The following is a 26,525-nucleotide window of genomic DNA, read 5'->3' as shown; positions in this document are numbered from 1 at the left end:
AACAAAACAATCAGCTCCAGAGAATTATCCAGAAAGAAAACAAATCCTCTTCTTCTTCTTCTCCAAATTTCTCGAATTCCAGTTTCAAGCAATGACTTCTCTGCAATTACACTTCTCTCTTCACTTCCTCCGTCCAAAACACCGTCTCCGCTACTCTCCTATCTTCACTCCCCGCACCTTCCACTTTCCCGGTAAAATCAAATTCCGTGAAAGTTTCAGAATCAAAGCCAAACCTAATTCGTTCCGTTGCTTCACTCAATCGGATGCGAAGGAAGTAAGTTTAGCTGAGAAAGAAGAACGATCTCCGTTTGACATCAATCTCGCCGTTATCCTCGCTGGTTTTGCTTTCGAATCCTATGCTTCACCTCCGGTAACTTCAATTTCCGCAAGCTTTTGATTCTCCTCTAGGCAAAATTAACCAACCTGCTTTGATTCTCAGGAAAATATTGGGAAGCGTGAGGTTAATGCAGCTGGATGTAACACTCTCTATCTTTCTGAGTATGTGAAGCTCTTTTTGATTGCTTTGAGTTTTTTTTTTTTTTTGATATTGAAGAGATGGAATTATGTTTGTTTCAGGTCATTTGTGAGAGAGATATATGATGGACAATTGTTTATTAAACTCAAAAGAGGATTTGAGTTTCCTGCTTTGGATCCATGGGTATGTGTTTTACGATTCTTGAAGCAATGACCTTACTATGTGTATTTGTTTCTTTTATCTTGACTAAGTTATTGTTCTTATTGGTTTTGCGTTTTAGGGAACGAGTGATCCTTATGTAGTGATGGATTTGGATGGTCAGGTTGCTAAAAGCAAAACCAAATGGGGGTAGGTTTCTTTAGCAAAATTTATAAGCTTAGTCACTTAACTAGATGCATACACAATCTGTGGCCTGATCATAGTGGAAGTGTTTTGGTGCAGTCTTATTTTCGATATGATATACAAGTTAATCTTGCTTGTTAAACCCATTATTTACTTTTTACCTTGAATAAAGACTCGTGCCATTGTCATTTCCCTCACTTTGTTTAGTTCATAAATTTTACTCTTGAGGTTTGAAGCAGATTCTTTTTGTTTTATCCAAAAGTTTGGCGCCTTAGAAATCCGTATTTTTTACTGACTGGTATATATCTTAATGTATTATTTAATTGGCAGGACAAAAGAGCCAAAATGGAACGAAGACTTTGTTTTTAATATCAAGCTACCTCCTGCAAAAAAGATAGAGGTAGAAATGTTTCAACTATTGTGGCCTGGTCAACTCTGAATGTAACTGAACACAGACCTTCTAATATATAGAGCCTTGCTTGACTTCCCAAAAATTGTTTAATGAGCTTCAGATTGCAGCTTGGGATGCAAACCTTGTTACCCCACATAAACGGATGGGGAATTCCGAAATCAACCTGGAATCCGTTTGTGATGGTGAGAATTAGTTCACCCAATCATTATCAATTTATTTCATTTACAAGTTTGAGTTAAGAATGAGGAAGAAATTCTGTGTTGTTGTTGAGTATAGGTTTTTAAACTATCAAGTCAGAAATTCTACATTCACTAACAAGAACTAATATTACGACGCTTAGGGGTATAGTAAAATCTTGTGATATGCCGAAGGTTTTCCTGAAAATGCTTCTTGTTTCCTAGGCAATGAGAACCTGAAAATATCCCCTGACTAGAGAAATCAACTGTGGAATAGTTATCTGATGAATCTACTGAGCGTCTAACTTCCGGCTTTTGTCTCTGGTTTATATTTGTTCGTGTTTTGCTTTCCAAGGAAATTTGCATGAGGTGTTAGTAGAACTAGACGGAATTGGAGGTGGTGGGAAAGTTCAACTGGAGGTCAGTTTGTGCTGTTACAGCTTTTTCTCTCGAGTGTTACTTATTTGTGTAGCTGAACAATCTATCCTATATTATTATTAACACCTCAGAGAGAGGTACATTTCAACTTGGTTGGTTGTTGATCAATCAAAGATTAGTCTATGTACTAGTTTGGTTGTTGTGTTAACCATATTAAAACTTTCAGATTAAGTACAAGGGATTTGAAGAAGTTGAAGAAGAAAAGAAGTGGTGGAGGTTCCCGTTTGTTTCAGAATTCCTTCAAAGAAATGAAATTAAGTCAGTTCTGAAAAATTTTGTTGACTCTGAAGCAGTTGAGTCAGTTTTGAAAAATCTTGTTGACTCTGAAGCTGTGCCAGCACGTCAATTTGTAGAGTATGCCTTTGGACAGTTAAAGTCACTCAATGATGTCCCCCTTAAGAATATTAAACTTCTAAACAATGATGCGGAGGACTCTGAAGGTGAAAAAAACTCTGATGATCATTCTCCAGCGGTAAATATGCTTTCTGATGGGGCTAGTGCAGAGGATTCATCCGATCAAGATCGCAGTACTGATCTGAGTAGTTCAGGAAAGCTTACCAAAGATAAAGATGGTGATGGCCACATCAATGAACTGGAGGGTGACAATGAAAATGGCAGCATTCAGTCAGAAAGTAATTTCTGGGATAACATCCCTGACATAGTTGGTCAAAGTATTGTTCAGAAACTTGGCCTTCCTTCACCTGAGAAATTGAAGTGGAACGGAATGGAACTACTGGAAAAATTTGGTTTACAATCACGAAAAACTGCAGAAGCCGGTTACATTGAATCAGGGCTTGCCACTGCTGATACTCGAGAAGGTGATGATAAAAAGGAAGATGGCCAGCTCGCTATTAATGCGACCAAGTCTTCCCTTGCGGACATGAAGAATGCGACACAAGAATTGCTTAAGCAGGCTGATAATGTCTTTGGTGCATTAATGGTTTTAAAGGCAGTAGTGCCTCAATTAAGTAAGGACAGTCTTGGTTCAGAGAAGGTCATGGAAAAAGATGGTGCTTCCAATGTAACAGACGATGTCTCTGGTTCCCCTAAGAGTGAAAAACTCTCTGGTCTAGTGACTGTTGATGGAGCGGATGAAAAGAACGCTGAGGAAATGAAAACACTCTTTTCTAGCGCAGAAAGTGCCATGGAGGCATGGGCAATGCTTGCAACTGCCCTGGGGCATCCAAGCTTTATCAAATCTGAATTTGAAAAGCTATGTTTTCTAGAAAACGACATCACTGACACACAGGTGAAAACTCTTTTGTCTTCGACTAACGGATTCTAGTTGTTTGGGAACACATATGTTCAGGGATGAAGAATCCTTTCGTGAAAATACAAAGTCATGTTAATATGTGACATACTAATATGCAACCTGCAGGTGGCAATTTGGCGTGATACCAGGAGGAAACGAGTAGTAATCGCTTTCAGAGGAACTGAACAGGTAGGTATTTATCTATATCTTCTTAATATTCTGTGCTTGATTTTTCTCTTCAAGTTCTTATTGTCAATATTTCATGTTGTCAGACAAAGTGGAAAGACTTGCAGACTGATTTGATGCTAGTTCCTACTGGGTTAGTATTGTCTATGTGTTCAACTTGACTCGGAAACTACTTAAATCTACACATTTGAAGTTTTAATAAGTTATTATTCATCCCTTTGCTCGACATTTTTAAATATGTTGCAGTCTGAATCCTGAACGAATTGGTGGGGACTTCAAGCAAGAAGTACAGGTATGTCTTGAACTCTGGCATTGGTCAGGTGTACCCTTTATTGAGTTAAGCCTTAATGCTGCTCTGGATTTTGCAGGTCCATAGTGGATTTTTGAGTGCATACGATTCAGTACGGATAAGGATAATATCGCTGCTCAAAATGGCAATTGGCTACATGTAGGTGCTTCTTGTGTTACAGTTTACTTCCTTCTTTTGAGGGAGTTTCTCCTTACCTATTGTTTCAATGGTTGCATCCTCAATGCTGGGAAGAAAAATGTCTTTCAATGGTGAAAGTGCCAAATATCTCTTCTTCGAATGTTTAGTTATAGATGAAGTTTATTTTATTTACTGAGGACAGTAGAATATAGCGATTGAACTTTTACGTTTCCGAGGTGTGCTAAAGTCTTACATCAATTCTAATACATATGCTTCCCTTGGCAGAGACGATGTTGCTGAGTGTGAAGATAAATGGCATGTTTATGTGACTGGTCATAGCTTGGGTGGTGCATTAGCTACACTCTTGGCTCTTGAACTTTCGTCCAGCCAATTAGCTAAGTAAGTAGTTTGAGAACTACCTTCTACAACATATCATCCTGACGACAAGCAGCTTGATGGGCATTTAACATGATTTGTGTATGCTTGTTAGACGTGGAGCAATCACTGTTACCATGTACAATTTTGGATCTCCAAGAGTAGGCAACAAACAATTTGCTGAAATTTATAACCAGGTCATGCTTCTTCTAACTTAACAAGTGGGAGTAAAAATGGCTCGTCAACATAAAATTTCACTAATTTATATGTTTTGCATTCTGTGCTTCCACAGAAAGTAAAAGATAGCTGGAGAGTTGTAAACCATAGAGACATAATTCCTACAGTCCCTCGCTTAATGGGCTATTGTCATGTTGCTCATCCTGTTTATCTCAGTGCTGGAGATGTGGTAAGCCCGCCCTTTCGATCATTATTAATCTACGCAGATCATTTGTTCTTAGTTTTTTCTTGGATGTGCTGTTCTATGCAGGAGGATATTGAGTTCCAGAAAGATGGTTATAATGCTGAGGTGATTGGGGAAGCCACACCTGATATTCTTGTTAGTAGATTTGTAAGTGCCCTAACACCCTTTCTCTGGTTACTTCACATATTTCTTTTGACCATCATTTTAGTTTTAATATTTCTGCTTGTGTTTCTCATGTATTCTGCATATGTTTGTTGTTGGGTTTATGTAATTTCCATAGCTAATAACTTCCTAGGAGCTGCTCCTAATACTGTCCCATAATTATAGGTTCACATTACTAGCAGCTATTTTGTTGTTATAACTTCATAAGCATGTGTGGCATAGACATTTATCAATCGACTAACTCAAAACTTGTTTTCCTGTTGCGTTGTCTTTTTTTACCTCTTCTGGGATTTAGAAGTTTATGTATATTGGTATTATTCAGAAGATGTAGAGAGGCAAAAAAATCTACTGATGAAAAATATTACTTGAACAAGAAAATGAGTGACACCGTGACATGAGATTAATGGTTGTTTTCTTTCAGATGAAAGGTGAGAAGGAACTCGTTGAGAAAATCCTTCAAACTGAAATTAAAATATTCAATGCACTTCGTGATGGAAGTGCCCTTATGCAGCACATGGAGGATTTCTATTACATCACATTGTTAGAGGTATGTTATTGTTCACCCTTAAGCAATTGCTGATAAGTAGTCAGAGAATTAAAGTTATAGAAGATACAATTTCTCAGAGGATAGTAACATCCCTTTTTATTGGTGAAGCATGTGTTGGACCTGTTGGTTTAAGACTGTAAATCATTTCCATATCTTATTGGCATCAAATTTTTTGGCAATCGTTTCAGAGTGTGAAGTTATATTACAAAACTGTTGAAGATCCGAAAGGCGTCGAAAATACTACTATCCAATCAGTGGGAGAGAGCTAAGTGAGAGCATGTAGTGACTCGCTCCAGCTATATAGGATTCACATTGTATACTATTTACAAGAGACAAGCATCCACTGGGTCGCATGAAAGTATACTGTGTACCAAATTGTAATTACTTTACAGTGATCTGTGGTTCAGTCCTGTAAACTTAAACATAGACACGATATCAAAAGGGGACAAGAAGGTTGGAATTTATTAAAATGTGTATAGATGACAAGGATCTCTTTTGTTACCTACTCTAGAATTCGAACATGATACTCTCAGTGCATGCTCGGGGAAACCATGCAGGGAATGTTGTTTTTGGCTTACAAAGATCGTAACACCTCGGCTCTCGGTTGGCTAGTTCCAGCATGATACAAGACTACAGCTGCAGGAGAAGTACGTTCTCTCAATCCTTAAGCTTTCATTTGTTTTGGAACCTTTGAAAATTGTATGCAGTTCTTATTTTTACGTACTAAGTTTCTACATAATCTAGATCAACCTTGACACAACGAATATTAATCTCTGATTATTCACTGTTTTTCTTTTCTAATGGATTTTATTGATGCTGGATACAACTTTCTTTAGCGTCATGAAATAAGAAAGAAATGGCTTACTATGTCTTGAAGCTTACTTTATTAAGCAATCCCTGTGGGAAAGTAATTTGCTATGACTAAAACTGTTATTTACGCCCAATGAATTTTGTTTTGAATACTGGCAGGCTTCTGGTAGTAGATGACGGTGCTTTGTTCCTCCCACTGATACCGCCGAGGATACGCAGACTCTGCCTCAGTAAATCAATCTCTCTTTCCTTCTCATTTCGTTGTTTCTCCATCAAAGCTATTCTTCCCTTGAGTGTCTCAATAGTTTCTCCCCTAACTTTAACTTCCTTCCTCAGTTCTTGCACTATTTCTTCTTTAGGTTTCTGTCTCAATGCCTCTCCTACAAACAACTCATTACTTTCCTTTCTCAAAAACCAAAACCAAAGTCAAAAGATGAGATTAGTTAGGAAACTCTTACCATATGTTGTGTGGATGAGATCATCAAGCTCATTCTTGATAGCAAAATAGAGCTGTTTCCACCTCTCCACGGCTTCTTCCCTCACCGCTCTCTCTAAGCACATCTGTTCCACAACCCATTCCCACTCGTGTTGTTTCACTTTTGCCTCTTCTTTCTCTTCCATCTTCTGTCTCAGTCTCTCCACCTCCTCTCTCAGTCTCTTCCTCTCTTTCCTCCACTCTGTCTCTGCCATCTTCAGAGCCAAAATCACTCTCTCTTTCTCATCAAGCTCTCTTCTTGTTTCTCTCCTTCTCTGTTGTTCGTTTGATTTCACCTTGATGCGTCTCTTACTACTGTTTCTCTCCTGCTTGCTTGTAGAGCCACCCATGTTTTCTTCTCTTTCTCTCTCTCTACCTCTATGGAACTTTTGGTCTATTTGAATGTCTTGTTTGTTTCATTCAATGAAAATAAATGATTATTGTGAATGAAGAAAGCTACACATTGCGGCATTGCAGACACATGTTATTTATATAACATGGTCCAAAAGCATCTTCACTTATCCTAACCACACAACAGTAAAATTATGGAATGTCTTATAACAAAACTAATCACACATAATGGTAAATTATTCTCTTGTGGCTTGAGTTGATTCTTTCTTGTGGAAACTGAGATAAAAAGACAAAAGAAGTTATGGGCACTCTCAGGACATTGTACTGAAATAGGATACAAGAGAAAAGGGAATTGAAGTGGTGTCACAGAATATGAAAAGCATTGTTTCTTCTTCAATCTCCAATTAATGGTGTGGGCTTTGATTGTTTGTCACATGCATCATTAACATGGACCCATACCTATTTACTCCATTTTTTCTTCCCAATATTTATAGGTCTCTCTCAAAATTTTGGTTTAACTGGTCTATAGGCTTCTTCTTCTCATGGATTGTGTAGGTCTTGAGTTATTCTGTGTTTTTAAGGGCCGAACCAAACCGATCAAACCAAATTGTATTACAACCTGAATGGTAAAGAAATATCAACACTTGAATTTTGTTCAACCAAACTAAACAAAATTCATCAAAAAATTAATATTTTGATTAAATAAGTAAAAAAAATTATATTTAAATGCACTTAAATCTATAATATTAAGTAAAATTATTGGTTATTTGACAAAAAAAAATGGTAAAAATATTGGTTATTTTATTTGGTCTAGAATCAAACCAATCCTAAACCAAACCAAAAATAATTCGGTTCTGTTTAGACCCTATTTTCCTAAACCCGAAAAAAAAAAAATGGTAAAAATATTGGTTATTTTATTTTGGTCTAGAATCAAACCAATCCTAAACCAAACCAAAAATAATTCAGTTCTGTTTAGACCCTATTTTCCTAAACCCGAAAAAATCCATTTCTTTAAAAATGAACCAAAGTAAACTCAAAAAATGAGTGTAGATGTCTAAGTTTTTTTTTGGTGGATGAGGATTGAGTAGGTTATGTGAAGACAATGGCTATCTTGAAGCTCCAATTTGGTTTTACTTTAGCTTTGGATCCTTACAATAGTCATTTGTGATTAAGTATGATAAGTGAGTATACCAAACTTTGGTGGTACAATGGTCAACGAATAATAGAGTGAAAGAAGACAAAGAAACAAGAAGAAGAGACATATATCAAATCACAATTGACAACGATAGCTATAAAGTGAAAAAGATAGACTCCTACATGGCTACTACATCAGTCAGAACCATTGCCCTCTTCACGTGAACTTCCCTGTTAATTTGGGTTTTTGTCTTAATCCTTTTCATATCTTAAAGAGTCGTACTATTCTCAATAAACAACCAAAATTCCGTTATTGGCTTTTGTCTTTGTACAATCTCTTAACGACAGTGCCCACTAAGACCAGCTCAGAAGCTTATCAAGGTTGGATTCTGACCGCAACCTTCCAAACCTGCACTATGATTCTGATCCAATTTGTATTCCACCAAGCAAGTAACAATATATACACACACAGTACAAACTTACACGCATATTTTTGTATGTTTTTGTAACATTTTGAGACTTGTTATATTTTTATACAATCATATGATACATGCACCAACCATATCAATCATTTCATCTCACATATATGCATTATTATGCCCTCAAATTCACTTATCTTTCACCTTAAACTCATCATGGACCACTGGTTCATCATACCCACGGATGATGGAAGTGCTGGCCGGATTAGGGGTACACGTTTCACTACTGAAATCGCTTCGTTCCACCGAGCAGCATGATTAGCCACCTTCTGAAGAAGTATTTCATTCAAAAGAAAGACAAAAAAAGAATCAGATTGTGTAAATGTCTTCCGAATTGTGTTCTGAAATACTCGCAAACTTTTGTTCTTTATTTCCATAAGTGAAAGATGAGTAAAAGTCAAGCAAGAACATGAATTTCAGCAGCAAAAGACATATATGATCCGCCAATTTATATGCAACCGTAAGCAGGATTCAAACTCGGGTCCTTATAGATGCTTTGTACCATAGAAAGACCAGTTAAACTACAATTTCAGGTTTCACCACTACTTGTATCCATCTCTGACTACCAAACAAGAAAATGTTACAAAGATGAATCAAAAGCAAATAACTGCTGAAAGGCAAAGTCAGAAACCACATAGTCTATAGTTTCTATAGGCCTTTCAACTATCATTTACCCATAACAAAAGAACATGCATAACTAAAATGTAAGATAAACATGATGTTCAAATCATTAAAGCAGATAAAACCACATTGAAGAAGCAGAAAGAGATGGATCACTCAGGGGGCTTTCTAACGCATACAACAATGCTCTCAGCAACTACAGTTTTGCTTCTCCATACCAAAAGCATCCATCTAGAATTCAACCAGAGCTATATCAAAGAACTAATAACAACGAAGAGCTTACAAAAACACTTTCAAGATTGTGTAAATGGAGTATGAGTGCATGACTGTTGGTGAATACTATGATCATGGGTCGCTGGTTGCATCTAAACTACTTAGCAAAGAGAAAACTCGCAACAACAACAACAACAACAACAACAACAACAACAACAAAAACTGGTCACAGGACAAAAAGTTTAACTCAACCAACAGCACAAAGAAGGAGATTCTGATCTTCTAATTTCCCCCAACAAAACCAACAATGACACTAATAAAACATCTAACTAAACAATAAAAGTTTGAACTATGCAATCTCATCTCACACCAAAAGATCTAACAATAACCACAAACTCATAAATCACATACTTAAAAGAACAATAGCAATCGAATAAACCGAGCTACTTACCTTATCATCCAAAAGAACCTTAAGCTGCAAGGTACGACTCTTCTTCTTCATATTGTACAATCTACGCCCTAACATAACAAACCCCACAAATGCTGCAGCCATGGACAAAGACCAAATAGGATTAATTTTCAACACACAATACTTCAACACCTCTATTGGAATTTTCCACCACACAAAACCCTTCTCTTCTCCTCCTCCACCACCACCACCAGATTTAACACAAGGATCAACAGAAACAGAGTCTCCTTCTCCTTCCACTGGATGAAGTAAAGATTCATCCTTTCTCTCATCAGAGCTCATCAAATCCATGTCTTGTACTATACTTTCGCTATATTCAACAATACCCACTTCGTTATTCACATCATCATCCACTAACCTCTGTTCCTCAAGCCGATCACTGCTTGAATCAGACCATAACTCACTAAAATGCTTAGGACCATAAGGAACATCGGAGCTAGGTTCGATCCAGCCTGGACTACCCGATTGAACAGACCCATCTTCATCGTTTGCCTCCACACGAGACAAACCACTCTGGTTCTCAAGAGAGAAGTGATCAAACCTAATCATACCTCGCGTGACATCTTCAATCTCCTCCAAGTTCCTCGAGTTATCATCCTCCGTTGTAGATCTCGAGCTCTGAAGTATTTCCCAGTCTTGAATCTCTCCTTCCATGTCAAAGTTAGGTTTTTTTTTTCGATCCAATTTTTGGAGAAAGCTTTGTGTTGGAGCAAAACAGAACCGATACGCTTCTTTGTGTGTGTGTGATCGATCACAGAAACATTTGGTCGTGGTGATGACGTGGCGTGGTGTGATTGGATTAAGGATGAAGTCAAAAGAGTGGTTTCGTTGACGTGTGGGTTTATGATAACTATTTGGATTGAGAGTGTATTGTGTTACGGTGGGGTGAGAAGTAGAGGATCTTCAACCGCTTTTTGCTTATTAGATATGCTAGACTTGAAAATGGAGGGAGAGGAAGCGAACACGTCAATGGATGCATTTATTTAATAAGAGACATCAAAATTCATTGATTTCTCTCATACCAAAACTAAATCCAAAAGAATGTGTTTTTACCATTTTAATTAATTGATAATTTAATTACAATCCGCATAATTGATATTTAATATTGATGGAATCCTAACTTTTTCTATATATATTGTTTAGTGTTAATTATTAGAATATGAGCTTATAACCAAAAATTAATTGTCAATGAGTGAATTGACTCATATAACTTACTCCCTCCGTTATTTTTTAAGTGATGTTTTAAGTTTCTAATTTTGTTCTTAAATAGATGATGTTTTCAATTTTTAATGTCAAATTAATTGTTTTTATTGGTTTTGACGATTTATATTCTGTAGATTGTTTTTTTATTGGTTGATTAGATAATAAATGATGTTTTAGTTTAGAAATAAACAAAAATTACATGATTTCTTAATCTATGTGCATTCTCTTAAAACATCACTTATAAAAGAACGGAGGGAGTATATACTAGTCAATATTTCTTGTTCATTCCAATGTGTGATTATTATCCCCAATACATCTTCCTCGAGATGATAATCGAGCATGAGATTAAAAATACAAATATCGATCAAATCCGCAAACGAGAAAGAAGATGAAGCATTAATCGCGATATTCATCAATCATGTTTTGATGAATCAAACCTTCAATTAGATAAATGAGCAAGAGACTAAAGATGCAAAAATCGATCAAATCCGCAAACGAAAAAGAAGAGGAAGCTTTAATCGAGACTTTAATTAGATAAATGAGCAAGAGATTGAAGATACAAAGATTGATCAAATCCGAAACGAGAAAGAAAAGCATTAATCGCTAGCAATATCAGGGTCGTCAACAATTGAAGAATCAACATGAATCATGAGAGAGAGAGATGATCCGTTACCTGAAAGTTTGGAATGAACGACATTAGAGAAAGTTGAAGAAGACTAGGGATTTACTGCATCATTAATCGCGAGCAATATCAGAATTGGAATCCATAGACGAATCAACATGAATCACGAGTGATAGAGATAAATAGTTACCTGAAATTTGGGACGAAAGACATTAGAGACGACTAGGGCTTACAGAGAAAAATCAAAAGAAATTGTAAGGCATCTCTCACAATAATAAACGACTAGCTTCTACATCTTTCATTTCTTAGTCTCGTTTTCCTTTTTGAGTTGTCTCAGCTATATATCACTTAGAAGATTGGATTTTGGGAGTCTTTGGTTCAAATTGTCGAAATATAAAGTTATCGCTCATGATTAAAAATTTCGAGTAGTTTCTGTTCTCTGAAAAAATAAATTTATCTCTATATTTAACCAAGTGAATTTTGGTCTAGTGGTTTTCACTTGAAAATTTACTCTCTAGGTGTAAGTCAATGATTAATTTTCCTCAAACACAAAATTCTTTAAATAACTAGGTTATAACCCCCGCTACGCGGGGGTTTAATTTTATTGATTTTTTTAATATAGTTTTTGGCTTAGTAATCCATTAATTACAATTGTGTTTCATTTTTTAAATTAGTTTTAGCATAAATGTTGTTTTATTTATATTTTTAGTATAATTTATGTTGGTTAAATTTGTTTTAAGAAAAGAAAAGTATATAGGATAAAAGTTGGTATAAAACATATTACAAATATTATGTATCATATTTTACTCAAATATATATATATATATATATATATATATATATATATATATATAAAGACTTCAAAATTTTAGTAATTATAATGATCTAATATCCAAACATCAAACTTGAAACATTAAAAATTACCAATCAACATTTAGATGAAAAGAAACAAACTAATAAACTTACACATGTTACATGTATATATTGTATACCTTTTATTTATTTATTTATTTTTCACATAATTCTTGATGGATTATTCTTTTCAAAAAATTTATTGATTTATCCCAATTATAAAATTTGTATTTTTCTTGCTTCAATTTATTGACATTTTTCAAATTTACAAATAATTTATTTCAAATAACAAACCAAATCAAGCCAAACAAAATTAATCCAAACCGAATTAAAATGAACCAAAATGAGTTTGATTAGAGACTTGATGTTTTATTAAATCGAAATAACCGAATCAAATTTAACTCGGCATCAAAATAAAATGTCAACCCCTAATTGTGATTAAGAAGGGATATTGGCCAATATGGTGAGACTAATAATGATATTGTTTTAAATATTCTAATAACAAAAGTTTTACATTTTTCTTTTTTGCATATGTTTTTTTAAGTTTACATTTTTCTTGTTTCCATAGCTATTATTTTTTAAAATTTTTTTTTATAAGTATCTTAATTTTCCATTGATATTATTTTATATATTCTAATAACAAACTTTTACATTTTTTGTTTTCCCATATGTTTATTTTTAAGTTTACATTTTTCTTGATTCCATATATATATTCATATATTATTTATTGTTTTTTCCTTTTTATAAGTATCTTAACATAGAAAATTATTGGAATCTAAAATTGCTAATTACTGAGATGGCTAATCATGATTTGTGTGTTAAAAGTTTTTGGATAGTTTAAGAAGTTTATAACTTCGACTTTTATGTAGTATAGAAGCTAGAAGTTTCGACTTAAGGTATGAAATTTTTATAGCTTTTAGAATTTCAAATTTATAAAATCATGGTCTCCAATAACTCTAAATTTATGAAGATTTTAGATTACTATTTACAAACACATAAACAAATAACATCAAACTTTGATAGAGTTTTGAAAAATCTTAAATTGAATAACAATAGAATCTTCATAATACTTACAAAATAATACGGACAATTACAAAAAAAAAAAATAGTCACCTGCCAGCTTTAATATAATTGTTATCATAATCGGTTAGATTTGGCAAACAAACACGCCAAACTATGGTTTCTGAAAAAAACTTTGCATGGTTAAAAAGATAATTCAAAAACAGAGAACTCAAATTAATTAAACGATAATAATATATAGAACCCTATATATAATTAACTTTTTTTTCTTTTTCTTTTCCTTTTTTGTTTTTCTTGTACTTCTTCTTCAATATATAATTATTTTCACTTTTTTTTTTATTTGATTTCTTTGTTTTCCACATGCGAACCACTTTTCATGCATATATTTTTTTTGTGCACCAAAATTTTATATCATAGCTAATCATCCTCAAAGGAGGGAAGAGTTACAAAGGGAGGAGCCAACGCAATCAAACTCCCTGAACCAAAAGCAAACCAATACATAAAAGAAAAGTAGATAGAAGGATAGATCAAAGCAATCATATCCCCTAAGCAATAATCGTCATCATGGCGTCCTTGAACCTTGATAACACTAGAGCGAAGAAGAGAGATGACCCCTTGGACAACACAAAACACACAAAGGGCTATGTTGTGCGAGATTGAATCTGCCACTAGGGCAACCAAATCAATCCTAAAATTGGCTGTCAAGAAAGAGGTGACAAAGCACCAAACTGAATAGTCGTTGAGATGCAAACCAACAAACGTGGTTCTAGGTTGAGAACAACCTGGATCTGCCAAAGACACAGGCAGGGGAACGCCGGAGCAGTATCCGGTAATCAATCTTCGCCGAATTTGGGCGGAATCCGAACCAACAAAAGTGGTTCTAAACCAGAAGCAACCTAGGTCTACCGGAGAAGTATCCAGTGTAGGTAGACGGAACCCGAAGAAGTATCCGGTGAACCGGTGGGTGAAGAAGTCGGAGATGGTGAAGGCGTGGCCAAAGGTGACCGGGGGAAGACGAAGTCGGTGGTGGGCGCAGATGGTGAAAAGTGCACGACATTAGGGCAGGCCAAAAAACTTGTTTGCATAACAAAACAAGCTTGCAGCCCAAAAAGCAATGGGCCACAACAACCTCCAGAAAGCCCAAAGATGGGCCAAGCCCAATTGAAACCCTTCCACTGAAATTGTAAAGTGGGGCTTTGACCTAACCCAAGCGAGGAGGATGACATGCGGCGGCGGCGGTTGACGGAGGCGAGAGGGTCACCGACCACGGAGATCAAGAGAGGGCGAAGAGCACCGGAAAGGGAAGTTGAGGAGACAACAACCATCGGCTTCACACGGGAGAGCCGATTCACGCGGCTGGGGAAAAAGACGAGAAAAGAGCTGACAGCGAAGTAGCTGCTGGATCTTTTGGTGGGAGGCGGAGCACGTCGAACCGTTGAGCCAAAGATCTGCAGAGAGATGCTACCAGATCTGCACTCGACGAGACGCAACGACATGATGGAAGATGGAATGAGGCAGAGAGGACGGGCTAAAAACTTGAAGAGCTTGAAAAACAAGAGACGAAACTCGTTTGGATTCTTCGGGAGAGGAGCGGAACAGCAAAGAGAAGACAACGTCCGACGCCGGCGAGCCACAGCTACACCGGCGCCGGAAGACGGTGGATTTTGTAGTGTCTCGGGAATATCGCCTGGGAGAGAAATCCTATTATCAGGGATTCTATTGAGTATTAAATCTATTTTCACATATTTTCATGCATATATTTAACATAAAGAAGTTAACAATATCCACACAAGGAAACAATTTAAAAGCTACATAAATTTTAGGATCAATAATACTTTGTAAGTGCTTCAAAAGTCACAATTGAATGAACATATACTCATTCATTAGTGTAACCTGAAATACAAATCAAACAGTCTAAAATCAGCAAAATTAAACAATATTTGTTTATAGTTCATAGAGAATTAAATCAAAAAATATGTAGCACGAGAAAAAAAAAATCAAAGCCGCATAATAGTAAATTTGTTTGAAACTGAATACTAATTGTATGGTCGAAGTTCAGTATTTATAGTTTAATGTCTAGGGTAAACCGTCATAATTACCTACTGTAATTTTACATTTTTAATTAGAAAATTTCCAAAAAAAAATATATTCGCTGCGTAATAATATTAAAATCTATACTTTACATTTTTCTTATTTCTATATTTTGTTATTTCAAAAATTCAGATTTTTCTTCTTTCCATATATAGTTTTTTTTTCCTTTTTAGTAATATTTAAGTATAGAAAATATTAAAATTTAAAAATGTTAATTAAGGTGGTGTGTAAAAATGTTAACCGACGAAATGTCTAATCCCGATTGGTCGTTTAAAATCTCATGTGGACGGCCTCATGAGCTTATAGCCTTTTATATAGTATAAGATCAATAATACCTTGTAATTGCTTTAAAAGTCACAATTGAATGAACCTAGACTCGATTCATTAATGTAACCTTAAATACAAATCAAACAGTTTAAAATCAGCAAAATTAAACAATATTTTTATAGTTCATAGAGAAATAAATCAAAAATATGTAGCACGAGAAAAAAAAATCAAAGCCGCATAATAGTAAATTCGTTTGTAACTGAATACTAATTGTGTGGTCGAAGTTCAGTATTTATAGTTTAATGTGTAGGACAAATCGTTATAATTACCTTCAGTAATTTTACATTTTTTAATTAGAAAAGTTTCAATTAAAAATATATTCGCTGCATAATAATATTAAAATCTATTTTTACATTTTTCTTATTTCTATATTTTGTTATTTCAAAAATTCACATTTTTCTCCTTTCCATTTACTGTTTTTTCCCCTTTTTATTAATATTTAAGTATAGAAAATATTAGAATTTAAAAAATATTAATTAAAGTGGTGTATAAAAATGTTAACTGACGAAGTGTCTAATCCTGATTGGTCGTTTAAAATCCTAGGTGGACGGCCTCATAGGCTTATAGCCTCGACTTTTATATAGTATAGATTGTCACTTAGCTAGTCGAAATAGTACTATGTTTTAAGCCTATTAAAACACATGTGAATGCACATAACCCAAGAATAATTAATTCGGTTATAAAATCGGAATAATTTCCTAATTATAATTTAAAAAAATGAAAAATGATTGGTTGAACCCTTTTAATAACCTCAATTTTTCTAACCAATCAGAATCTGACACCTAATAAAAATAAACAATAAAAAAAATTTTATCTTATCCATATAAGAAGTTAACATAATTCACTAAAATACATCATATAACAATATATCATTGGTGTTAGAATTTCTATGTCGGTTTGGGTTTATAAGAGAAATATTAGGATTTAATGTTACAATAATAAACGAAGTGATATATCGGTTTGAGTTTATAAGGAAGTTAAGGTTTACATTTTACAATTAAACGAGGTTAAATGTCGATTTGGATTTATAAAGAAGAGTTCGGGTTTAGATTTTAAAATTAAACGAGGTTATATGTCAGTTTGGATTTATAAGAGGCGGTTAGAGTTTATATTTTACAATTACACGAAGCTAAATTTCCATTTGAGTTTATAAAATATGATTAGAGTTTAGATTTTACAATTAAACAAAATTATATGTCGGTTTAGGTTTAATAAACAAAATGGTTAGAAATTAAATTTTATAATAAATATGTCGGTGTTATAAAAGAATGGTTAGCGATTTGATTTTACAATTAAATGCATTAATTTTATTTTTATTCAATGAAAGATTTTGATTTGGTTAGTTAAAGAAGGTATGGTGTATTTCTTCAGTCTTTATTTATATGGTTGAGCAATCTGACGGCTAAGATATATCAATTGTTAATCTTCCGTGTCTTTTTACGATAAATGATTCTGAAGAGAGGTCACGCTAATTTGTGTCCCTTTCTGATAAGAAGATACACAAAATTTGAGTGATCCGACATTTATCTACATCTTATAAAATGCTAACGAATGTTGAAATCTCATGAAGTTGGCTACACTACATACATAAGACCATAAGGTAAGCAACAAAGACTGCTCGGAACTGACAAGTGACATCTTTATGCTTAGCTGCCTTCTCCTTTCTACCATAGGTGAACATCAATCACACTATTTCCATCTACAAAGCACCGTAACCGGCCCAGAGAACATAATATGACAATGCAACAACAGAGCTTGGCCAAGGGAATCATACACCCCCTCCTAACATACCATATGATCCAACACAATGCAACACAGGACTCAAAAACCACGAGATGGTGAGAGATGGTGACATTACAAGCATTCAACATGGAACAAGATACCATATCTGTATAAATCAATGACCGATGTTTCGAGTTAAACGGGAGATGCAAGAGACTATATATCATTAAGGTAGAAATATGTTCTTCCTTATGAGGTCCCTAGTTCACTTACTCACTACTTGTGGAAAGTTACAGCTTACATGAGGATTTCATCTCTCACATAGGAGTTTACTCGAAACGACTCCTCGCTTAGTTCCTCGGGAAGTTTCTCTAGACCCGGTGAGCCACATGAATATCAACACAATGCAACACATCAACACATGTTTCAAAGAATGCAAATGGTGAAATTACAAGCAATCGCCATGGAGAATCAATTAGTTTCCATCTTAAGCCAATATCAATAACATTCACATACATTGAAAAAAATCACCAAAAAGACTCTAAATTATAAAGAAATTAGGTTTCAATCTCCAAAAACATCTTCAATTCGAGAACAAGGCAAAAACATTCTAAATTTGTGCAAAAACAAATCAAATCAATACCAAAGCAAAATAACACTCAAATCAAATGTTTTAGTGATCCAAAAACATGAAATCGAAACGAAACTTGTTATCAGTTGTTACATAACACAAACATTAAAATCCCAGGACTTACACACATTACATAGGTTTCTCCACAAATTAAATAAAGATTAGGACAAAAACTGAAATCTTAAAGAGGAAATTAACCGGATTTAGTTGATATCGGTGTCATCGAAATCATCCTCGAATTTGTTGAAGAAATCGGCGTCGGCGAGCTTGTTATCTGAAACAAGTCCTCCTTCGTTGAGAATCTCCATGGCTTCGAGGTCATCAACGTCCATGGCCATTGAAGAGCCTGCATCATCCATCTCCGACAACATATCCAGCTGCATCGGCCTCATTTCTCTCTTCTTCTTGTTCGTCTTCTTCGGGAAAGATCTAAAATGTTGTTACAGTGACTGTCGAAGTTTTGATATTCAGGTCATTTTGGGTTTAGGCCCAATTTTTGTGGACCATCATTATCTTTAGGCCCAATTTTTGTGGACCATCATTATCTTTAGGCCCAATTTAGGTGGCTCATGTAGCAATTGAATAAGCTACAAAAAAAAAAACAAAAAAAAATTATTCGTAAATAATTATATTGTCTGTGGAAGCCCCTTTGGCCCATTGGTTGACTAAGGGTTGATTAATGCTTCTACACCAAAATGTATGGGGTTCGAGTCCCAGGTATTGCGATTTATTAACAAATTTGCAGATTAATGGAGGCAAGTGTGCAAGAGATCTCCAGCGATGTACAATTATAGCCGTTCGCCAGGATTCTACGCAGAGAAGGAAGTGTTGCCAGGTCGTGGATCATTGAAGGTATTCATCAAGATTACGAAAAAGGAAGTGTAGTCTGTCGTGAATCTAGTAAGGGTTGGAAGGAATTGTCAGTTGTAGAATCGTCTATGTAATAGTTCTCATAATTTGCAATTAATAATAAATCTAGACGACAAAAAAAAAAAAAAAATTATATTGTCTGTAAAAAATTAAAATCAAGATATAATAGTTTTCTGGTTAGTAAAAATTGGGTAAAAAAACTATCAAAAATTAAAATGTAAAAAAGTATCAAAATAATAATTTTTACTACTTAACTATCACTAATTAGGTCAAAATCAAATTTAGGATTAGGTTATTTAATCTCAATTATAGTTAAGAGCCTGGGGGTAAAGGAAGCAAGCTACACGTTGGTATAGAGAAAATTATAGTGAAGATGTTCTATATGGGAAAGGAACTTGAGGATGAAAAGTCTCTTGCTGCACAAAATGTTCAACCAAATTCCTTGGTTCATCTTATACGTAGTAAAGTACATATGTGGCCATGGGCACAGAGGCTACCTGGCGAAAATAAATCTTTGAGACCTCATGGGGCATTGAAGAAGAAATCTGACTTATCTACTAAAGATGGCCATGTTTTCTTGATGGAGTAAGATGAACTTCTATTTGAGACTTTTGTTTAGTTTAGTTTTTTAATGGATGCTACTTTGTGGCTCTTGCGGTTATTTTGATCTATATCTATCAGTAGGAAAAGACATTGATTGGACGTCAATATTTTTCTGCATTGATTTTTGTAGGTACTACGAGGAGAGGCTGCTGATGCTCAACAATGCAGGAATTGGTGCAAATTTGTGCACATATTATCAGAAGTCATCCCCAGAGGATCAACGTGGCAACTGGCTGCACAATCAAAGTGACACCTTAGGGAATGTGATGATTCTAGAACCTGGGGACAAGTGTCCTTTCCTTGGGGAGATACATGTTGGTTGCAGTCAGTCATTTGTTGAAACAAACATGTATAAAGCACCTATTTTTCCACAGTGATTGCAGTCAACAGATTACTTGTTGGTTCGGTCACCTAAAGGGAAGCTCTCTCTAAGGCGTATTGACAAGATAGTCGTTTTTGGAAAACAGGTTTGCCTTTCGCAAGATTTCTCTCTCAGAATTTTGGTCCAGGGAAGGTCCAACTACATATATATACAAATTAGTGGTAATTCTGGTGGGGTCTTCGAACCCGGATTTGAGCCGGAAGGTATACTGGTTTAAGGAACAAATGCAGAGTCTGAAGAAGAAAACTTGAATATGATGAACTCTAGAGACCAAGTTCAAGCTGACAATAATATGTGTGTGCCTTTCTTTGCCAATCTGTTGGAGTCTTTTGTGAGAATCATTTTAGTGTAAATGATGAAGCTGCTGGAGTAAAGAAGATAAAGCGACTTGAAAACGACGCCCTTGGGCGCTTTAGCAGACTGGAATTGCGCTAGAGGGATTTGGGGGATGAGGTATGGTTAGATAGTATAATATGGGACTCAGATAAAGAGTTGAGCAGAATCTAAACTAATTTTTGATCTTCAAGATGAGCAAATGGTCTTTGAAATTTTGGATAACGAGGAAAGCAAAAATCTTCAACTTCATGTTGGAGCTATGATTACAAGTTTTTTTTGATGAAATTATAGCCACAGAAGTCATGTAAAGCTAAGGTAGTTATCTAAAGACATGTTCTAGGCTTCTAGCTAAATTATAACAGTTTCTCTTTAGATTAATATACTACTACTCTCATGAAATTGTTGTAGAATTGATGACTACAAGTTTTGTTTTCACCGCTAAATATGCATACTAGGGTCCGAAGTACTCTAAATCTTCGCAAATTTCTCGTCCAACAAAGGTAAAGATCTCCAAAATCAAAATTTTGTACATCCAAATTAAAATCGATAAATTGTAGACATTTTCAGCAAAGAGTGGGCAAAAAATTGGATCTCAGGAAAGAAATTTTTCAATCGGTGATATTGAGAAGAAACTAGAAAAAAACAAATTTTGTTTTTTCTAAAAAAGCTTTCGCAACTCACGCCATTTTAGACGAAATTCTTGCCGTTTCTCAAGCCTTTGCTTTTTATTGATTATTGGAATGAGAGTAAATCAACTAAACCAAGAGACTTAAGTTTATTTAATTCTAAACCAATATCGTAATAAGGTAACGTCTTATGGATTGTGAGTTTGGCGAAGTGGTGCTTTTGTTTATTAGTGTGGAGTCATGATGTTTGCTGTGATTTTGAGATTATAAAATTAGACTTGGGATTAGTTTTTTTTTTTTTTGTCGGCCATTTCATATTTATTTATATGAAAATCCAAATGGGTATTACATGAGATGAAACAGAAGCTCAATTCCTCCTACATTTACAACTTCATTTGAAATTAAGCCCACTTATCCTAATCCAATTTTAATGATAAGGATAAGAGTGAAAGTGCCACGTGTGGATACGTGTCCAAACGAGAGGAGGAGATTTGCCACGATCGTCACCAGCCACATCCACGATCTAGCACAGCGCCGTCGCCGGACTTCAGATCCATCATCGCTGACTCCTTCTACAGGCTCCACCGCTGCCGATCTGCAAGATTTTGCTGCTACCGTCTTGAAATTTCCAGCCATAGACTCAAATGAATCCTTAGATTTCAACTCCAAAACTCCTCAAAGAAAACTCCGCCTCAAGACCTCCAAAGGTCCACTTCATACCAGAAGGTGAAATAAGTTGACGAAGATATTACTTCTTCAGAAGAGAAGAGCCAAGCTGACAGTGAAGCAAACATAATCTTTCAAATAGCAAACGGGGTTTGAATTTGAAATCATCTAGAAAGAGAGAACAAACAAAATCCAGATCCTATACAAAGATAAGTCTGGAAAACTTCAATCCGACCATAACACTGGCTAAGCCGGAGATGAAAAACAACATAAGATCGGAAGACAAAAGAAGAGATTGGCTTTTTCTCTCTCTGAAAGTTTCGAGAGAGTTAAGAGAGAGAGAAGCTGCTTACTCTAGTCAAAAAGACCAATTAAACTTGGGATTAGTTTTTGAACCAAGATCCACCAATTTCCTACATAAAATGCTACGAAAGCAATTATTTTCTTTGACATAGACTATACTTTTGTTTGAATCATTATTGGTGAGGATTAATTTAATATAATGGTTTTTATGAAAAAAAGTTATAAAAATCATATTGATATATAAATTCAGTTAATATTAGATACTTAAATACATATCACTTAACAAACTTACATTAAAAAAAATACTCCGCAGCGTAGCGCGGATTTCGTCCTAGTACGGTAAATTCTTACAACAAAATGGTTAATTCAGATATCTAATTCAATATCCGACATTTTTCTGCATACGTTGGAATAAATTAAACTATCACAACCGAAAGTCGTAAAATACAACTGATGGATGCGATTAGCCTCTCTCTTCCGCTTAATAATGAACATAAATCTTGTCTCAGTTTTATAGACAGATGAGTTAATTTTGTACATGGTACTATGGTCATATCTATTATGGGCTAGTTTTACATTAGTTCCACACCAATTGGGCTTGGAGATACTAATAGATATCTCGAAGCAATAGAATTTTAACTGATGAAGCCAATTCTCTCGCAATACACGGCTTTTTAGCCCATGTACTAAGCCCAATTTAAATTAATTCTTAGTCACGTTTAGGAAAAAAAACACATGACAAATAAGCGGAGCACACAATATTATTTGATTAAGATCAACGATAGAATCGGACCGGCCTGTATATAATGTTTACAAATAGAAATCATGTTTTCATAATGTCTGTCTCTCCAAATGTGTAGTCTTCTCGTGATCAAAGTAAATGACGTTCTTGGTTACTTTTTGAAAGTAATTAATGTATGTGGTGGGATCATCTTCTTGTACGATTAGTATCATTATGAGGACATTTATGATTCACCGGAGAAGTTTAAATAACTTCTCCCACTTTTTCAATTCTACATGAAACAATAATACAGTACTAAAGACTAAAGAGTGATACTTTAGTTTGAGTCGTTCTTGTATACATAATAAAGCTTGAAACCGTTCTAATCAAAAACTAATTTTTCTTCAACCAAATAGTTAGAATATTTAGTTACAATATCTGACTTGGTCGAATTCTAGTATAAAATAATCTAGAATCCATAGGTACGCCAAGTTTTTTAGTTTGACGTCACAGACTCACAGTGGAATTGTTTTCACATTAATCATTGGAATATTGGAAGCTTTTCTAAGCATATGATACATTGAATTTCTTTATTAGAAAAAAAAAAAGTCAAATCAACAAGGAAAATTCAATTTCGTGAAAGTCTTACGGTTTTGTTTCTAGCTGTACGGTAACGTATAGTTATTAATTATTAGCCACTAATATTGACTATGTATTTTTATTTTATATCATTATTGTTTTGCCCAACTTCTGTTCAACTCCACCAAATATGAAGCAACAATGGCTGAATTATGAATATCACAGTTGGAGTGAGTCTCTTTGAATATTATTTTAACTTTGCATATAAAGGTGTTATGTTCTTACACTAATTTGAAAATGAGGAACATTTTTGCATCTAGATGCTTTATTTAGATATTGATTAAGAGATACAAAGGTCCAAATTGCACTTTCCAAACGTCAAAAAATTTGGAGAAATCTCTTCATTCTGATTTTACAAAATACCAAAATTACCCCTAAAGAACTCGTATAAGTACGGAGTTACCATTTATGATACAGACAACGATATCACGGGCTCCAACAAAATTGTGATCTCTTTTGTGCGAATCTTATCTTGTTTATTAGTAAAATATTTAGGATACGTCGAATCTTGTGGTGTGGCAACGTGGTACGTATCTCCAAAGTTGTATCAGATAACTAAATAATGTTTGAAACAAATGAATATTGCATGTAATGACAATAAGATTCCTGTTCCGTTGGTTCAAAGTTTGTAAAACGACAAGTTCTGCTTCAACAATCCCGCATTACAAAATTCCAATAATATTTGATGTCACAAAATTATTTCTATAAATTATTATGTATTTTGCGTTAGACATGTCGGAGAAAGAGGGTCGTTGAGGCTCACACATGAATCAAGCCGTTGTCTTCTATTCTTCTGAGTAAATAATGATTATAGATTGTTTTTGTTATATAAACCGATCCTACCGAAGATTGGCCAGCTCGTTGGAAGAAGTGTACTACATTTTTTTTCGTTTGACAAGTTTTTTTTTTTGGTATTGAGTAACATCAACATAGTCATACAAAATAAGTAACATGGTCACACTAGCTAATTAAACAGTTAAATGATTCACCTAAAGCAAACTACATGTGGTCTTATAAATGATTCGTATAAGCTAAGTTACATAAAACAAGTGATACGTCCAAACTTTAAACACGTAAATAACCCAAACAACATGTGTGTAATGCCAATACTAAAACAAATGTTACTATTAGAAAATATATTAAAGTGATCAAGATTATTTTATATGATATATTTCCTTATAGTGAAAGTTGATCAATAATGATTACAATTATAAGGGGAAAAAAAAATGATTACAATTATAAAGATAATAATTTGATGTTTGATGTTTTTAGAAGGACATATACCGTCAGTTTTGGGATTTATAATTTCAAACGCTGTGTATTTTATTATTATTGCAGACCATTTTTTAATCACTATTCACTATACTAACTGTAAGCCTATGTAAACGGGTTAAGTGACAAACTCAAGCAATTGCTGCTTATATAAACCATTCAGACCTTACTCTTAAGTGAGAATGCTCTACCAATAAGAAGTTTGTCACCTAAACGAGAGAGAAACACTTAAACAAAGATCTAAGAAAATACTCGTATACTTTACAAAAATAACTAAATCAGATAAATGTGCTAAAATGACTATGTTTGGAATGGTTTATCACTACTAGAAAACATGGGATATTCCAACAAATGTTTCTAACAATCGAATTTTGTTGGAAATTTCCAATGAATATCCCATAAAATTACGTTTAGTATTATATTTGTTAGAAATCTATTGTAAATTTCCAACAAATTTAAGTTGTGCCAAGTACATCACATAATTTATAGAAAAATTGTGGAAATTTTCCAACAAATACTATATTGTTGGAAATTCAGTGCAAATTTGCAACAAATTATAATTGTGACAATTACATTACATACTTTGTAGGAAAGTCGTTGAAAATCTCCAAGAAATATTATATCGTTGGAAATTCATTACAAATTTTAGTTGTGGTAATTACGTTGTATAATTTGTATGAATATTATTGGAATTTTCTAACAAATATTATATATTGTTGGATAGAAGCAATAACTTTTAAGTTGTTGGAAAATTCTAACAAAATATTTGTTTTCAAGTAGTGTATCTTGACACTCCAAGGCGAGGAATCCATCAAGTGTGCCTAATGCAGTGGCGATGACATAGTGTCCACCAAGAGGAATGAACTCAAGTTCAGAATTAGAAGGATTATAGAGGTTTCCCTAAAAAAAAAACAAAAAGTTAAAAATTAGTGGGATTCTAAGATCAAGTATTAATCCACAAAAACAAATATGGGAAATCAAATGCTTTAGAAAATATATGAAAGTAAACTAAGAAGCAAAATTAAAATACAATTCCTGACCTGAGTGGTGTAATAAGAAGGATACACTTCGAATTGAATACTGAGTGGTCCTCCCTTCCTGAGCTGATACTCCAACTCTTGATGAAACATTGATACACCATCCTCACCACCATAGTCCGCTATGTAATCATAGATAGAATGAACGTCACAAATGCTTGGGATAATTCTCTCACATCCCTGTATCAAGGGAAAACAACATTAATTAACGGTTAATTTAACAAAGAGAGAAGAGAATGAAGGAGAGAGAACATTTTACCTCAGTCGTTGTGCTCTCATCCAGGAAAACCTGCTCCTCAGTGATAGGACAATCTTCTTCGTATACTGTTCCACTCTCTCTAAAATGATGGGCAAGAGCATAAACATTTAAAATTCATACTTCATTATATATAAAAGGACCAACTACACCGTGTTCATCGTAATAATGCCTCGGCGTGGAATTCATTAACTCCTGGATAGACAAGACTTTAGCAATATTGATAGAAGCCTGGGTTCCCAACCATTTCTTCATCTTTCGAACCAATTGTACATGTTTATGTATCCACGTTCGTCATTCTGGTATATGTAACTCTATGTGAAATTGTTGTTGTTGAAGGACCGAGACAAAGATATGTTTTTAAAACATGATCCATACTAGTTGCGAAAACAAAAAATGATAGAAAGTTAGGTGAACAACCATTACCGATCGAGAAAACCGGTTAAGCACAATTTGGAGTGGCATTTCAAGTTTGGTTTGCATCAAGGCAAAATCAAAAGTACAATTTTTTCTTTGAAGTTTTTAAGAAAAGTGTGCATTAATTCGTAATAAACGTTAGTTTTTTAAAATATAATTTAACA

The 26,525-nt window shown here is 34.4% G+C and overlaps 4 protein-coding genes across 8 annotated transcripts; 1 reads left to right on the top strand and 3 right to left on the bottom strand.

The window, feature by feature from the left end:
* LOC9304431 lies at positions 1-5,737 on the top strand. Of its 3 annotated transcripts, XM_021017041.1 has the most exons (18): positions 3-370; positions 440-498; positions 577-658; positions 756-823; positions 1,148-1,217; positions 1,330-1,411; positions 1,761-1,825; positions 2,010-3,092; positions 3,222-3,284; positions 3,368-3,414; positions 3,528-3,573; positions 3,650-3,729; positions 3,994-4,107; positions 4,199-4,280; positions 4,376-4,489; positions 4,571-4,651; positions 5,088-5,213; positions 5,402-5,737. In XM_021017041.1, exons 1-18 carry the CDS (start codon positions 92-94, stop codon positions 5,480-5,482), a joined length of 2,622 nt encoding a protein of 873 aa, XP_020872700.1. In that variant the 5' UTR covers positions 3-91; the 3' UTR covers positions 5,483-5,737. The 3 variants fall into 3 exon arrangements, with proteins under 3 accessions (XP_020872699.1, XP_020872700.1, XP_020872701.1); XM_021017040.1 differs by having other exon boundaries at positions 1-370; positions 4,376-4,651; XM_021017042.1 differs by lacking the exons at positions 3-370; positions 440-498; positions 577-658; positions 756-823 and having other exon boundaries at positions 1,337-1,411; positions 4,376-4,651.
* Positions 5,738-5,770: 33 nt separating this feature from the next.
* LOC9304430 (vicilin-like seed storage protein At2g18540) lies at positions 5,771-7,488 on the bottom strand. 2 transcript variants are annotated; one of them, XM_021017045.1, is made up of 3 exons: positions 6,482-7,488; positions 6,096-6,403; positions 5,771-5,849 (listed from the first exon to the last, which is right to left on the bottom strand). In XM_021017045.1, the coding sequence occupies exons 1-2, from the start codon at positions 6,846-6,848 to the stop codon at positions 6,144-6,146; spliced, it is 627 nt and encodes a 208-aa protein (XP_020872704.1). In that variant the 5' UTR covers positions 6,849-7,488; the 3' UTR covers positions 5,771-5,849; positions 6,096-6,143. The 2 variants fall into 2 exon arrangements, with proteins under 2 accessions (XP_020872704.1, XP_002868358.1); XM_002868312.2 differs by lacking the exon at positions 5,771-5,849 and having other exon boundaries at positions 5,965-6,403; positions 6,482-7,487.
* A 910-nt stretch (positions 7,489-8,398) lies between these two features.
* On the bottom strand, positions 8,399-10,818 carry LOC9304429. 2 transcript variants are annotated; one of them, XM_021017043.1, is made up of 2 exons: positions 9,748-10,818; positions 8,399-8,731 (listed from the first exon to the last, which is right to left on the bottom strand). In XM_021017043.1, the coding sequence occupies exons 1-2, from the start codon at positions 10,417-10,419 to the stop codon at positions 8,603-8,605; spliced, it is 801 nt and encodes a 266-aa protein (XP_020872702.1). In that variant the 5' UTR covers positions 10,420-10,818; the 3' UTR covers positions 8,399-8,602. The 2 variants fall into 2 exon arrangements, with proteins under 2 accessions (XP_020872702.1, XP_020872703.1); XM_021017044.1 differs by having other exon boundaries at positions 8,399-8,728; positions 9,748-10,516.
* A 7,422-nt stretch (positions 10,819-18,240) lies between these two features.
* On the bottom strand, positions 18,241-18,680 carry LOC9306449 (small acidic protein 1). Its single transcript, XM_021020074.1, has one exon. It carries the CDS (start codon positions 18,623-18,625, stop codon positions 18,437-18,439), a length of 189 nt encoding a protein of 62 aa, XP_020875733.1. The 5' UTR covers positions 18,626-18,680; the 3' UTR covers positions 18,241-18,436.
* Positions 18,681-26,525: the final 7,845 nt, after the last annotated feature.

Source organism: Arabidopsis lyrata (assembly GCF_000004255.2).
Source record: "Arabidopsis lyrata subsp. lyrata unplaced genomic scaffold ARALYscaffold_7, whole genome shotgun sequence".
NCBI lineage: Eukaryota > Viridiplantae > Streptophyta > Magnoliopsida > Brassicales > Brassicaceae > Arabidopsis > Arabidopsis lyrata.
The sequence above is the reverse complement of the archived record's forward strand: the minus strand, read 5'-3'. Positions and strand labels throughout refer to the sequence as shown.

What these genes read in the sequence shown, in the direction of transcription:
- LOC9304430 (XM_021017045.1), bottom strand. Translation starts at nt 6,848, where the DNA reads ATGGGTGGCTCTACAAGCAAGCAGGAGAGAAACAGTAGTAAGAGACGC. An exon ending in TCTCATCCACACAACATATG is followed by an intron (nt 6,404 to 6,481) that starts GTAAGAGTTTCC and finishes AGTTGTTTGTAG; the next exon opens with GAGAGGCATTGAGACAGAAA.
- LOC9306449 (XM_021020074.1), bottom strand. Translation starts at nt 18,625, where the DNA reads ATGAGGCCGATGCAGCTGGATATGTTGTCGGAGATGGATGATGCAGGC.
- LOC9304429 (XM_021017043.1), bottom strand. Translation starts at nt 10,419, where the DNA reads ATGGAAGGAGAGATTCAAGACTGGGAAATACTTCAGAGCTCGAGATCT. An exon ending in AGGTTCTTTTGGATGATAAG is followed by an intron (nt 8,732 to 9,747) that starts GTAAGTAGCTCG and finishes ATACTTCTTCAG; the next exon opens with AAGGTGGCTAATCATGCTGC.
- LOC9304431 (XM_021017040.1), top strand. Translation starts at nt 92, where the DNA reads ATGACTTCTCTGCAATTACACTTCTCTCTTCACTTCCTCCGTCCAAAA. An exon ending in TTCCTGCTTTGGATCCATGG is followed by an intron (nt 659 to 755) that starts GTATGTGTTTTA and finishes TTTGCGTTTTAG; the next exon opens with GGAACGAGTGATCCTTATGT. An exon ending in TCGTCCAGCCAATTAGCTAA is followed by an intron (nt 4,108 to 4,198) that starts GTAAGTAGTTTG and finishes TATGCTTGTTAG; the next exon opens with ACGTGGAGCAATCACTGTTA.